The sequence below is a fragment of the Protopterus annectens genome, chromosome 7.part0 (assembly GCF_019279795.1).
Source record: "Protopterus annectens isolate FY-2018-M chromosome 7.part0, PAN1.0, whole genome shotgun sequence".
Classification (NCBI taxonomy): Eukaryota; Metazoa; Chordata; order Ceratodontiformes; family Protopteridae; genus Protopterus; species Protopterus annectens.
The window spans coordinates 721,521,046-721,535,556 of record NC_056739.1 but is presented as its reverse complement, the minus strand read 5'-3'; the positions used below and the strand labels follow the sequence as shown (position 1 = coordinate 721,535,556).

At 41.9% G+C, this 14,511-nt stretch overlaps 1 protein-coding gene across 3 annotated transcripts in view; it reads left to right on the top strand.

Annotated features, from left to right (window-relative positions):
* PPCDC (phosphopantothenoylcysteine decarboxylase) overlaps nucleotides 1-14,511 on the top strand; it is a 1,155,725-nt gene that overhangs the window by 819,858 nt on the left and 321,356 nt on the right. For all 3 annotated transcript variants that reach the window (XM_044077243.1, XM_044077242.1, XM_044077244.1), the window contains one exon: nucleotides 8,145-8,240. In XM_044077243.1, coding sequence (XP_043933178.1) covers nucleotides 8,145-8,240 — 96 coding nt within the window. The remainder of the gene's footprint in view (nucleotides 1-8,144; nucleotides 8,241-14,511) is intronic.

Genomic DNA, 14,511 nt, shown 5'->3' with positions numbered 1-14,511 from the left:
CAGTGGTGAGTTCTAAATGGGGAACCTGTAGAAAATCTAGCAATGTTGTGGTAGGATGTTGAGAGTTTCTTAAGGTTGTTTTTTGAAAGATTTATGTATATGGGGCAAGCATATAAAAGAGTAGAGATAAGGTGAAATCTGGCTAGTGTGGTTCTTGTTTCAGGTGTAAGGAAGGGTTTGATTCTATAAAGGGATCCAATTTTTTTATTCACTAGTTTTATTGTCGTATTGATGTGAGACTCAAAGCTAAGATTGTTGTCAATAGTAATTCCTAGAAGTTTTGTAGTGGAATCTGGATAAATAAGATTATTATCACTGGAAGTAAGAGTGAAGTCTAGTGGGGTTGATTTACGGGAAGGTGAGAACAAGAGCAATTTGGTTTTCTTGGGGTTAAGGAGTAGGCAGCGGTCAGAGAACCATTGCTCGACAGTGGTAAAGGCTTGTTGTGTGAGTACATGGAGTTCAGTTTGAGATTTAGCAGAGCAGATTATAGTAGAATCGTCTGCGTATTGTATGCAGGGAGTATTTGGGATAGCTAATTGGAGGTCGTTAATAAAGATAGAAAATAGAAGGAGGCCCAGGATAGAACCTCGAGGTACACCTAAAGAGATAGGAAGGAGATTAGATAATGAATTTTTCCAAAGAACTGCTTGTTGACGATTTTCAAGGTAAGATGTGAACCAGGTTAGGGAAAGAGGATCAAGTGAGAGAGATTTAAGTATATGTAGCAGAAGTTTGTGGTTAACCATGTCGAAGGCTTTAGATAAGTCAATAAAGACTGAAGATGAAAGGTTATTATTGTTGCGGTTATAGTTAATGGAGTTGGTAAAGGAGAGAAGTGCTGTGGTAGTACTGTGGGAGGGTTTGAATCCGTGTTGGCAGTTAGCAAGTAGGTTGTTTTGCAGAAGGTGGTTAAGGAGTTGCTTATGGATACATTTTTCCATGATTTTAGCTATAGGTGATAGAAGTGCTATGGGGCGAAAGTTAGAATAGTCATTAGATTTGCCCCCTTTGTGTAGTGGGATGATGTGAGATATTTTCCAAGTTGAGGGGAAAATTCCTTCATTTATGGATATATTTATCAGAATGGAAATAGGATAGGCAATTGCTTTGGCTCCAATTTGCAAGAATTCTGCAGGAAGTTTATCTGCAGAGGGGGTGCTAGGTCTTAGTTTTTGGATCAGTGACAGGATAAAGGAGGTAGATACTGGTTGTAAGTGAAAGGAAGGTGGATTTAAAGTAGGTAAGAGTAGCTTAGAGGTGTCAGGAGCTAGGTGGCTAGCAAGAGTTTGGAAAGTATTAGTAAAAAATGTATTAAAGTCGTTGGCTATTTGTGTGTGATTCTCAGGGTTAGAGTTCTGAGGGTTAGGTGTGATAGACTGGCCTGGGAATAAAAGGTTTTTAATGCTGGCCCAGAAGTTTTTAGGTTCCTTTTTGTGGGTTTGTTGTGTTTGTAGGTAATAATTTTTTCTGTCAGCAAGGATGGCTATTTTTGTTTTGTTTCTAAGCTCTCTGAAGTTTTGGCGGTCAGTTAAGTTTTTAGTGGTTCACCATTTAGCCCAAGATTTGTTTCTGAGGATCATTATTTGTCTGGTATTGTTGGTCAGCCAGGGTGCTGCTTTGGTTTTGATTCAGTCCTCGGTTCCAGTTGTTTCATTGGTTCTGTCTTTGGACCCGGGGGTGACTCCTGCCCCGGTTTTGCTTGAGGTTCTGTCCCCGGGAGCAGGCCACGCGGAGTGGGTTGTGACCCTGGTTCCAAGATTGTCTTCCTCCGTTCCGGGCTCCCATTCCTCTTCAGGCAGGCCTGCCTTCCAGGTGATGTAGAGGGTGCTTGCTTCGGGAAGCGCTCCTCTTATGTAGGACATTCCCCCCACTCCTTCTGAGCTGCAGCTGTCACAGGCCACTCCCCCAGGGCACTAAGAATGCACGCTTCAGGAAGGGTAACCTTCTTCCCAGATGCTCCCACTGAAGAACCACCTCTGAAATGGATGTGTAAGAGGAAACACATGGACTCCCCAGAGGAGTCCCTCACTGAGGATACAGACTATGATGATGGGGATGGGTCCGCACGGTCACCCCCTGACGATGTCTCCTTTAGAGACATCCTGGAAATTGTGAGGCAGAGAGGGGTGACTGGAAGCCCTCCAATCCTTCCTCGGAGGAATCCGTATTCCTGCAGGCCTTCCGCTGTTAGCCCTCTACTTCTTGGGTGACACCCCTGCCGATGAGTTAGTCAAGCTCATCATGCAATGGGCATGGAAGAACCCTGATAACGCTGAGGCTGTTCCCCGAAGACCAGACAAGATACTCTCCCCTCCAGAGGAACAGCCCCATTGGTCTAGAGGCTTACCAGTAGACGCTATGGTGGTGGCGGCTGGCACAAAAAAGGAACTTGCAGAGAAAAGTCCTGCTGTCCATCCACCCAACAGAGAGTCCCGGGAGGTGGACAGATTAGGGAAGCGAGTTTTTGCTTAAACCAACCTTTGCTGTCAGGTCTCTGAATTACTTGACACATTTTATGAGGCTCCAAAGAGATCTCATCTCTGAACTCTCTGGAATCCTCACGGGTCAGGTTTCGGATGGGGCATGTGATAAAGTTGCTTCCCAGCTTGCTACCAGAGTGTCGATCTCTAACTTGTCCATGAGGTTGCTGTCCCATGCAACCAAAGGGGTGGCTAGAGCTGCGGGTGCAGGTATAGTTATGAGATGCCACGCCTGGATGCGCATTTGTTACCTCGCGGACTCCTTCAAGTCTTCCTTCTTAAATGCCCCTATCGAACCGTCCGCTCTGTTCGGTTTTAAAGTGAAGGGCACATTAGCCTGGTGTGAGCAGGACAGAAAAACCTTGTCTGCCATTGGCCTATGTTTTTCCAAACCTCAGTGCTCTTTCTCTGGGAACCAGAGGAGTGGAAAGATATGGCACAAAAAAATCTCAAGGTCCTTTCCGTAGTGCACGTGGTGAGGATTCCCCCAGAGGCTGAGGGGGTTCCAATAATGGAAGGCGCCCCTTTTGGGGCAGAGGGGGGTCCCCAAAATCAGCACTCCAGGGATTCTGTCTCCGGACGACCTTATCAGCGCTCCTGAAGAGCTGCCCGATTGCTTTCCTCTGGAAGCAGTTGAGGCTCATTTTTCCTTGCACCAAGCTGCCTGGTACTCTATTACAAACGATCAGTGGGTGCAGAGAATAATTTCCAGAGGTTATTACATCCCTCTAATCTCTTATCCAAGACCTCCAAAATGCCTTCCCGATGTTCCACCCAGTCAAAGGGAAGAGGCAGCTTCAGAAATAAGAAAGCTGCGTTTAAAACGAGTCATCCAACAAGTCCACCCAGACCAGTGCGGATCCGGTTTTTACTCGATTCTTTTTGGTGCCAAAAAAGACCAGGGACTGGAGACCCATTTTGGATCTCAGCCAACTAAACAAATCAGGAGTTCAGACCAAATTCCACATGGTCACGATACAATCCATTCGCCCATTTCTTCAGGAGGGTGTGCGGATGTGCTCGATAGATCACTGGGATGCGGATTACCATATCAAAATGGACAAGTGCTCCAGGAGTCTCCTTCGCTTCCAGCTGGGAGCCAATCATTACCAATTCAGAGCCCTGCCATTCGGTCTCTCGACAGCCCCCAGAGTGTTCACGAAATGCCTAGCAGTGGTGACAGCCATCTGAGACTTCAGGGATTCCAGGTGTTTCTATATCTAGATGATTGGCTCCTCTCTGCCCCCACCAAACGCCAACTGGTCAGGGCCCTCCGCTACACTCTAACACTGGCGGAGTTCCTAGGCATCACAATACACTGGGAAAAATCCAACCTTCATCCCACCCAACAACTGGAATTTATAGGAGCAGTATTCAATACTCAAACATGCCAAGTCTCTCTTCCTCCTCACAGATTTCAGAGATTAAGGTTACAAGTGTGATGACCGTGCCCTAGCCCAGCAATCAAGGAGCCTCAATCCTCACCACTAACACCAGTGAGGTCATCTCCTAGAAGAGGAAAGGATAACTAATACATACAGTAAAGTACAATTTCCCTTAAGTGCACACAGAGAACACAGTCAGTCTGGGGCTGGTTGCTCCCTTGCTCACCAGGTCCCCAGTAAGACTCCCCACTGGCACAGCTATAGTATCCAGGTCTCAGCTTAACTGGGCAAGCTAAAACCTCAGTACCCTCTCTGTCCAACCAGTGCTTCGTGTCCCTGCCAAGTAGCTGACACAACACACACACACACTTTGAGATAAGTATTTATACAACTTCACAGACACTCGACTGACACAGATTCTCCAACTGTGCCCCTTTACCCAGAATATACGGTAGTAATTACTGCCACCACCCAGTTAATATCAGCTACTAAAAGGCCCTTAAAAGGGTGTCCAATTATTATTGTGCAATATTAATATCCAATGGTAGTATGACTAACAGTCAAGGCTTACTTTAGAGTGGCCTATTACAATAACCTCTATAAATATGCAATGTACTCTAGAGCTTATCTCTACACAAATCAGCCACTGGTAGAAGGTTTTAAAAATATTTAATAATAAATAATTAAAACACAAGACAAAATTACTACACCACAGAGAGATCTAAGAGTTCAGATATCACACAGAAACTTAAAATAATACAGTAGGACAGGTCTGATTTCAAAGAAAAATAGTTAATTAATCTTTACTAGCTTTAACTATTCCTACAAGAAATCACAGTGCTAAAAACTTACATGTGATCATAGGCAGAGTACTGGTAAGTTAGATGTCCAAAGTCAAAATGCTTTCAGTCTTTTGTGAGAAATAGTATTTAAACATTACTAACAAATATGCCTCTAAGGCCCTCCTAAAACTACATAATTTTTGACACTTAGGTTTTCCCAGTATTCATATTGCATCATCTTAACACCTGGTCTGAGTTCTCAGGCCACAAACTGCATTATTTAGCAGTCTAACACCTGCACAGAAACTTACAACAATAGAAGACATTTCACATGTATATTCTAAAAGAAACCAGAACAATAAAGCACATTCCACATTTAAATTCTGGTCATAAACTTTAACCTTAAAACAATGGGCATGAAATCTTCATCCAGCCACCCTGGAGCCGAATTCTAACATTAAAGAGATTCATAAGATCTTTTCAACTTAAAAAGACACATTTGAAAATACTTGGCTTGGTTTTCCTTACAGCAGATGGCAGTGTTGCAACAATCTTGAAGTTCACATTTTACACTGTTTTCTTACATTTAAAAACACAAGCCTGTATTTTACATTTATTTATACAGTTGATAGAATTATACATCAAATTCTATTTGACTAGGCTGGCAGCCTTCGCCCATCTCTCCCCAGTCATCACAAGTGCAAGTGATACTCTGTCGAAGGAAGGTGTCTGCAAGAGAAGTTCTACAGGCTCTGGGGTCTATGGCGGCAGCCATCCCAACTGTCCCCCATAGCAAGATTGCATTTGAGACTATTACACTGGCTCCTTTTGTCTCAGTGGATAACCAATCTCCATCCTCTGAACTCACATATCCTCATCACCAATTCCTGCAAACAAGATTTCCTCTGGTGGATGAGAACAGACAAAATTCTTTGGTGCCGCCCCTTCCAGACTCCCCAACACAATGCCATGGTGACCACCGACGCTTCCCTGATAGGGTGGGGGGGGGGCACTTCCAGGGAAAGACAGTCCAAGGCGCGTGGTCCAGCTTAGAGGTCAACTTGCATATCAATGTCCTGGAGTTAAGAGCCATGCTGTTAACATTGCAGGCACTTCATCCGCTGTTTCCATCAGGAGCGATTGCAATCCAGTCAGACAATATGTCCGTCGTCTGGTACATAAACAAACAGGGAGGGACCAAATCCTATCCCCTATGTCACGAGGCCATGGGAATTTGGCATTGGGCGATAGCTTCCAACCACTATTTAATTGCAAAGTATATCCCAGGGACCTCCAACGTGATTGCGGACAGGCTGAGCAGATGCATCCTCCGTCGACACCAGTGGTCTCTCAACCCGAATGTGACGGCAGAAATCTTCAGCCGTTGAGGCCAGCTTTGCTGCGATCTTTTCGCTTTCCCTTCAAACAAAAAATGCAGCAGCTACTTTGCCCTCTTTCCCTCAGATGGGGAGTCACTGAGAGATGCCTTGTCTCACGATTGGCCCGTGGGTCTCCTTTATGCTTATCCTCTGATACCTTTGATACTCCTGTTTCTAAGGAAAGCAATCTGGTTGAGATGCAAAGTAATCCTCATTGCCCCCTTCTGGCCTCAACAAGTGTGGTTTCCCTTCCTCCGGCCTCACCTGTTACAACCTCCTTGGATGCTGGACACTCGTCAGGACCTAATATCTCACCCACAAGGGCTGACTTCCCCAAATCTATCCACTCTCAAGCTGACAGCTTGGTTTCTCCACTTCCATTAGTCGTCAGGCAGGAAGCCCTCTCCTCACCTGTCGGCGATATTATTCTGACCTCCCATAAACCATCCAGCAGAAAACTCTACAGAGACAAATGGAAAAGATTCACTATCTGATCTAATAATCAGATGCTAGATCCTTTTTCAACTCCTACAGCTGCTGTACTTCAGTATCTTTGAGTTGTTTGACAATGGGGCATCAGCTTCTACTATTCCAGTCCATTTAGCAGCTATTTCCAATTTCCGTAATGGCTCGGATGGCGTTCCTCTTATCTCCACCAGCCTTTGCAAGACCTTTCTTAAGGGAGTTTTCCATAGCAGGCCTCCTATCAGGCAACCTGTGGAGACATGGAATCTCTCTCTGGTTCTACAGTCTCTCTCTCTACCCCCCTTTGAGCCTGCTGCAACATGTGATCTTAAATTCCTGTCATAGAAATCGTTGTTTCTGGTAGCGGTCACATCAGCAGATGGATATCTGGGTTACAAGCCTTATGCATCAAGAGCCTTTATCTAATCTTCCATAAGGACAGAGTATCCTGTCGTACTAACCCATCCTTTCTCCCCAAAGTGGTGTCCAACTTCTCTGTTAACTAGTCCATTGAGATCCCTGTGTTTTTTTTCAAATTATTCTAACAAGGGAGAATACTGTCTACATTCATTGGATGTACATAGACAACTACGCTTCTACCTGGACAGGACTAAGTCTTTCCACAAGTCGGATCAGCTTTTCATTTCCTTTTCTGGTCCAAGAATGGGATGTGCTGTATCAAAAGTTACTTTATCAAAATGGCTCAGAGATTGTATTACCTTTTCATACTCCCTAGTGAATGAATCTAAACCTGTTCAAATCAAAGCTCATTCAACTAGGGCCATTGCAACTTTGATTGCCTTTCACTCCAAGGCTTCCATGGATGACATTTGCGCAGCAGCCATTTGGGCTAAACCCTATACTTTCATCTAACATTACAAATTGGATTTGGTCTCCAGGGGAAGAGCAGCCTTCGGCTCTATGGTTCTCAGGAATGATCTTCCTTAGGGGCTACCCAGGGTTCTCCAAGTAGCTTGGGATTCTGTCCCATCAGTGATGAATAGGAAGAAGATTAACAACTTCAGATAAAGAAGTTATGTCTTGCCATAACGTTGCATCTGAGTTGTTGATCTTCTTCCAGTCATCACACCCTTCCACCGTCCCCCACCAAAGGCTTCTGGTGGGTCTTATGGGTCCTTGTGGTGTTTCAGGGTTTCTGCGCAGAAATGGCCTCTGTTTTCTTCTATATGTTGCATGCAAACTCGATCTGAGGTAACTCGGAGAAAGGCATTGTGGGTAGCAGCTTAGCTCGAGAGTTTTTGGTGTATGCGAGCTTGGTATTAGGCAGAATCTGTTCCGAGGGCTCAGAACCTAACCCATCAGTGATGACTGGAAGAAGATCAGCAACGCGGATGGAATGTTATGGTAAGACAACTTCCTTTTTTTTTTTTTTTTGAGTTTCATTTGATTAGGAAATTCCATATCTTATCATCCTGTGGTAAACTGATTAGGAAACCGCAACTGTTATTACCTTAACCCATTAACTAATACCTTGGACCTGTTCTTATCTGACTTGCATAACACCTCTGCAGTTAAGTCATACATTTACATGAGGAAGTGTTATCATATATAAATGACCTCAAAATTATTATGGAAGAAAATAAGACCTAAAAAATGCAGAGTGACTTTTGTCTTTCTTCTACGTAACAGGTTGAAGTAAAAGTCATCACAACAGAAAAGGCAAAGCATTTTTATGATACGAAGGATGTTTCAGTTGGTGTACTCAGTGATGGAGACGAGTGGAAGGTAATGATTGCGCAACTTAATTCTGGTTAAAACAAAGAAAAGAAGACTTTTTTACAGAAATTGCACTCAGCTCACGGTTTTAGGTGCAGTCCTGTTACCTTTCTAAAAACTTTTGCACAGTATAGAAATTGATAGCTGTCATGACATTTACTTTTTTCAAAATGGGTTGCTGTATTTGTTGCAGTAATGAATATCTTGGTTCCCTATTCAAGTCTAGAGACTTGCATTGCTGAGTCCCAAGACGCCGAAAACAAGACCAAAAATACAGGAGAAGAGCAAATATTGGATATCACTCTTCTTTAAACTTTTTTTTTTTTTTGCTGGTGGGCAAGGTCCCCCTGCACCCCTTCATGTGGGGACATGTCCCCCCTGAACTTTTATGTAACAACTGATATCGTCATACATCAGAGAAAAGCGAATATTATGAGAAATGGTAATCATGGACTTTAGTATATGCAAGTCCAGATTTTTGGCCATATTGTCTCCATATCTTTGAACTCAGTAATATGGGTCCCGAGATTTTGAATGGTTATTGGGTACCACATCTGACAGTCTACTTTCTACAGTCCACACTGAGTAACTCAGCAAATTACAGCAACATTACAAAATGTAATAGTCAGTTACTACCAAACTATTATTAGACTTAATTAAAAAAAAATGTGTGTTACAGTAGAGTACTAGGGGTTCTAGAAATCACAAAAGGAAAATCACCCAAGTATAGTATAAAGAATATGACTGCACAAGTAATGCTTTGTTAGAAAAAATATAGGTTAAGGCAGCACACAACATGGGTTAAATAAATAAGCAGCTCAACATTTTTGTGAAAGTCATGATAAAGTATAAACAGTATTCCCAGCATTAAGGAGATTGAAAAAAACTTACTGTAACCCATAAAAACATTTTTCTTCAAATCCTGACCTTCTGTGTGGTGCAAGTACCTCAGTTTTATACCCCCTAATGTAGTAATCCACCGGAGTAACACATTAAATATCCAGACTCAGGAATGAAGCAAGACCTATAGCTATATTGATAATAGTTTAATAATAACCCCTAATGTCCTTCATGGGGGACTGCCATACTGATGTGATCTTGTTTTTATCAGTCTTTAGCCTTATCTGCATGCATCCCTTTAAATACAGCCCAGATGCCTTAAATCAAGTGGTTTGTTTTTGCATTCACATAGAACATGTTGGAAATCACTGGCTTCTTAGGCTGTCTCTGGAGATGATTCCAGTGGTTTTTTTTTTTTATTGAACTGCTGTGATTTGTGTTGACTTTAAGCTGCTGAAACCTCTTCATAATGCAATTAATTATTGCTACAGGTATTTGCAGGATCTTTTTAGGTATTCTCATTTGTAGTTCTAGTAAGCTTTTCTGATGTGAGGTATTGATAGCTATGCCAGGAGAAGTAGGGCAGTGGATGTGTAACATATACCAGTACAGCTATCTGGAATTTTGTAAAGAATTATATGTCAATTGTATATCAAACTGATTTGTACAGATACTTGTGTTGAAAAATTTATTTGTAAAGCAGCTTGTGTTAAAAGTGTACCCACAGTGGGTCCTGACTGTATTGCAATTGATTAAATGTGCAGTAGAGAGTCGATTATCAGAAACATCAATTATTCGAATGCAACCTTCCAAAGTTGTCGGGTAGGAAAATTCATATATATATATATATATATATATATATATGTGTATATATATATATATATATATATATATATATATATATATATATATATATATATATATATATATATATATATTTATGTATATATATATATATATATATATATATATTTATATATATATATATATATACATATATATATATATATATATATATATATAAGGTTATAAGTATTCACCTGTGTGTTTTTTGAGCTTGTAGCCTGCTCATGTGTGAAAAATATTCTTTATTGTCCACTGGAATTGCTGAATGGTAGAAAAAGTCTATTCCCTGTGTGCAGAAAAAGCAAGATTTTAGAAGTTTTTTATCTGGTTCAATTATATGTTTGATTATCCAAACTACCCAAGGTCCCAAGTAATTTGGATAATCGACTCTCTACTATACATGTTTTAACAGATGATACTGGGAGAGAAGAAGTTAATCTCAGTCCAGCTAACTTTGAAAAATAGTAAGACATTAAATTACTTAATTTAGGCCATAAAGATTGTATCTTATAGTTCTGATTGCAGCCAGAGACTAAATATCTGTGCCAGAGAATAGTTTATTAGCTCCTGTTGGAAAAGTGGAAGTGGTTTTTGGTTTTATAGCTTCCAGAAGCTATAACACATCTCAGCAAAGCTCTGTGTGTATGATAACCCATATGTGCCAAATTCTGGTTCATTTTCTAGAAGTGGGGATAGCATGGAAACCAGAAGTCTGATGACCCAGATGTATGTCATGTCATTCTGTAATCTTGGACAAAAATGATATTTTAATACTAGACGAGACTAAGGTCTCATAGCAGTCTATTTCTTGGAACATGACACAAAATGATCTGTCAACCCACTTCATCTTGCCTTGTGCTAGTAATTAAACCAGGGAAATATAGTGAGATTAGTTAAGTACTGTTTTTCTGTATCTGTGTGAATCTATTCATCTGTGTTATTTTAATATTTCCTGTGATTGAAACACTGGTGTTTATTGTAAATATATATTTCCTATTTTCATGTTATTTTAATAGTTATTATTAAATATATTTAAACTTTACATAATGGATAGTCCTTTAGAGAATATTTTAATCTTTGAGAGTACTTGTATCTACTTGGTGACTCTGTGGCCACTCCTGAAAGCCTTGCTGCATTGGTCAAAACAGTACTATTTGTATTAATATTAATTTCACTCAGCATAATTGGGTACCCTTGTTAGAGCCTTAGAATAGTTGGCTTTGGAGTGTCTGGTGGCACTGACTACCTTATAGTCTGGACAGAAGGGGGCATAGCTAGTATATCTGTGCAAGCTTTTCTCAGGTGTGTGTATGTGTGTGTGTCTGAAAATCAAATCTCGGAGTGTGTGTGTCAGCTGCTTGGAACAAGGTCATGAAGTACTGGTTTCACAGAGAGAGAGTGGTGGAGGACTTGGTTTGGACACTCTGCTGAGGACTCAACTCTATACACCTATGCCAGTGGGGAGTCTTATTGGGTATCTGGAGAGAGAGAAGGGAAAAACCAGCCCCGGACTGTGTGTGATCCCTGTGTGCTCTTAAGGGAAATTGTGCTTGATACAAACAGCCTCATCTGGACATACTGGGTGTATCCACTTTTGTTCCAAGTGAATGTCCCTCTCCAGTGTCAGTAGTGAGGATTCAGGCTCCTTGATTTCTGACCCAGAGAGGGGATGTCACAGGTTTCATGCCACCTTTCCTACTTTCTTAATCTGGTATCAGTTATAGCAACTCTGGCATAAGTTTTTTTCTCACTGACATTTGACAAAGATCAAACATTTTAACAGCATTCTGTACTGCCCTTCATCCTTGTAGAGTTAACATGGGTAAGAACAACACTCCAGTGGCCAGAAATGTTTATTCAGAGTTACAGTGTAAGTGAACCCTGCCATTCATGTAATGATTGCTCCAGTAGTGAACTCTTTAGAAAATAGTTTCACTTTAGCTGTAGGTTTGATTTACAGCACTGTGTGAATTTCAGTGAGATACATGTTCATGATATAAAATTCTGGATGCTGACTTAATTGGGAAATTTATTTAAGGAGTGTGATCTGTTGTATGCCACACAAATTCTTTTCAGAAACATTGTGAGTCTTCATTAGAGAAAAATGATAATGGGACCTTAATGATCTCTGCTTTGAGAAAAAAAGGAACTGACATTGTAGGATACTGAAGGTTTACTAGGCACAACAATATACCTGGGTGATATGGTTTTGGGTTAAAATAACTGGAATACATTTACCTACAGTGGAGTTATTCTTTAGGTCCATTAACTTGATGGAATAATTGCAGGATTCCTAGCCATGCCATGCATTACACAGGACTAGTACTCTAAGAAATGCATAGAAAATCCCCAGTATGGTTTGTCACAAAGGGGACATCAGGGCTGTAACCAGCCAGTGTTATATAGCCTCGTCTGCATTATAGTGAGTAACTTAAGTACAGCTGAGCAGTTGTATCTAATTAGCGCTGGTAATGTAGTTCATACTTACCTGTACTTAATGTTAAGGCTCTCACCTAATAGGTGCTCCAGTGTAGTCACAGCCATATCTACCAAAGGACTTAATGTCCTGTTCACCCACCAGGATGCAGGAAGTTTTGTCAGCACTTCCACTGTCATTATAAAGGGTACCCCCAGGAACACACAGCTCAGAGACTGTAACCAGCAAGCTAAACACTAGTAGCTCTGTACTGTTTTATCACTAGACATATGTACACACACAGCTATATATATGTACCTGTCCATTGACCATGTTGAAAAACTTAACTATAAAGCAGTCCCGTAAACAGTTTTCTTTGTAGTTGGAGCACACCAGCTTCATAGGTTCATAGGTGTCTACTAGGCTAATGGCCCTGGAGCCTTTGCAAACCTAGCCCATAGGATTTACCCTGGCATCGTGCCACCCAACGTTAGTTCCCAGTGCCTCTGTTGAGTAGAGCCACTGGAGTGATCCCTGGGGTGAATTTTCTATTTCCCATCCACTTATCAAGATTTCCCTTTAACAGGGCCACCGATGTGCTCCATTTGACATGTATGGGAAGTCTGTTCCATAGCACTGACAAATCTCTAAGTTATGAACCTGTCCATCCAGTACATTCTATTGATTGTGGTAATGAGGTTGAGGTCTCTGGAGTTTGTGGTGCAGAGGGATTGCAATTTCTTTAGATGTAGCATTCCTAAAAGTGCTGGGTCAGACATGGCTTTGTAAGTCAAGCAAAGATCGTCTCTAAGTAGGCGATATGAGACAGAGAATAGTTGGAGTTTTTTGAGTCTGTCCATATAACGCAAGTGTTTAAGGTCTAGGATCCTCTTTGTGAGGTACTTTTGCGGCCTTTCCACTTGTTTCAGGTGTCTAGTGAGGTACATGCCAAATGGGGTATTGTACTCGATGACTGGCCTAATGAGGGAAGAGTAGAGGGAGACAATGACCTCTTTCTTCCTGGACGCAAAACCCTTAGTAATGATATGTGCCACATAGAAGGACTTTCTAACCACAGGGGCAATGTGGTGCTCAAAAGAGAGGTTGCTGTCAACCTGTGTTCCCAGATCTCTTATAACGCCTTCAGTGTTCAGTGAACTACCATTAATGTGGTAATTCATGGGAACTGGATTTTTCCCAAAGGAGATGACAACACATTTTTTTGGCATTGAGCTTAAGGCCATGGTTCTGACACCAGTCATTGGCCTCAGTGAAGCCTTTCTGTAGGATGTCAACATCACTTGGGGAGTTAATAATAGCTCCCAACTTGAAATCGTCTGCGGAATTTGTCAGTCCCTTTGTGTTGGCCTTGTTACTGGTCAGCAGTCTGACTTGGAGTCAGCTACTTTCACACTGTTGGTTCTATAGTGAGTTTTCCTATGATTCTTGAGTGGGTAATGGTATTAAAGGCCTTGGCCAGATCAAGGTAGGCTGTATGAACCACCTTGCCTTCATCCACAACTCTGGTGACTGACTCAAAGAAGTCGACCAAGTTGAGCAGGCATGATCTACCCTTCACAAAACCAAATTGTGTGGGATCCAGATTTGGAGATTCCCTATATCCTTGTTTATTAGGTCCATGATGATGCGTTCCATAGCTTTGCATATCAGACTTGTCTGGCTAATGGGGCGATAGTTCACAGGGTCTGTAGTCACTCCTCCTTTGTGGAGAGGGATGACTGTAGCAGTGCGCCATTCGGTAGGGCAAATCCTGAGGTGAGGCTGTGATTTAACAGGGCACACAGGTGAGTAGTTCATGTAGAACACAGCCAGGGATATTGTCAGGTCCCATAGAAGCTGTATTCTTGGCCTTGGACAGTGCTGTTTTAACCTGTGTAACGGTAATACTGGGTGCCTGGCAATCTACTGGTATTGTGATTGGTCCTTTGGGGGGTGGAGTGGGATAAAGTTGGCACTGAATCTGTCGGCCAGTATATTGGCAATATCTGTTGGCTCGGTATAGGAGGTACCACTGTGCAGTAGCTCAGAGCAAATCTGGGTATTGCCGTGGAGATTCTTTACTGCAGTTCTGTTTTCATAGCTAGTTTTAGAGGATTTGATGAGGAATTTCAACTTCTTGTTGAGGCTGATAAGGGAGTCTTTCCGGTCTTGGGACTT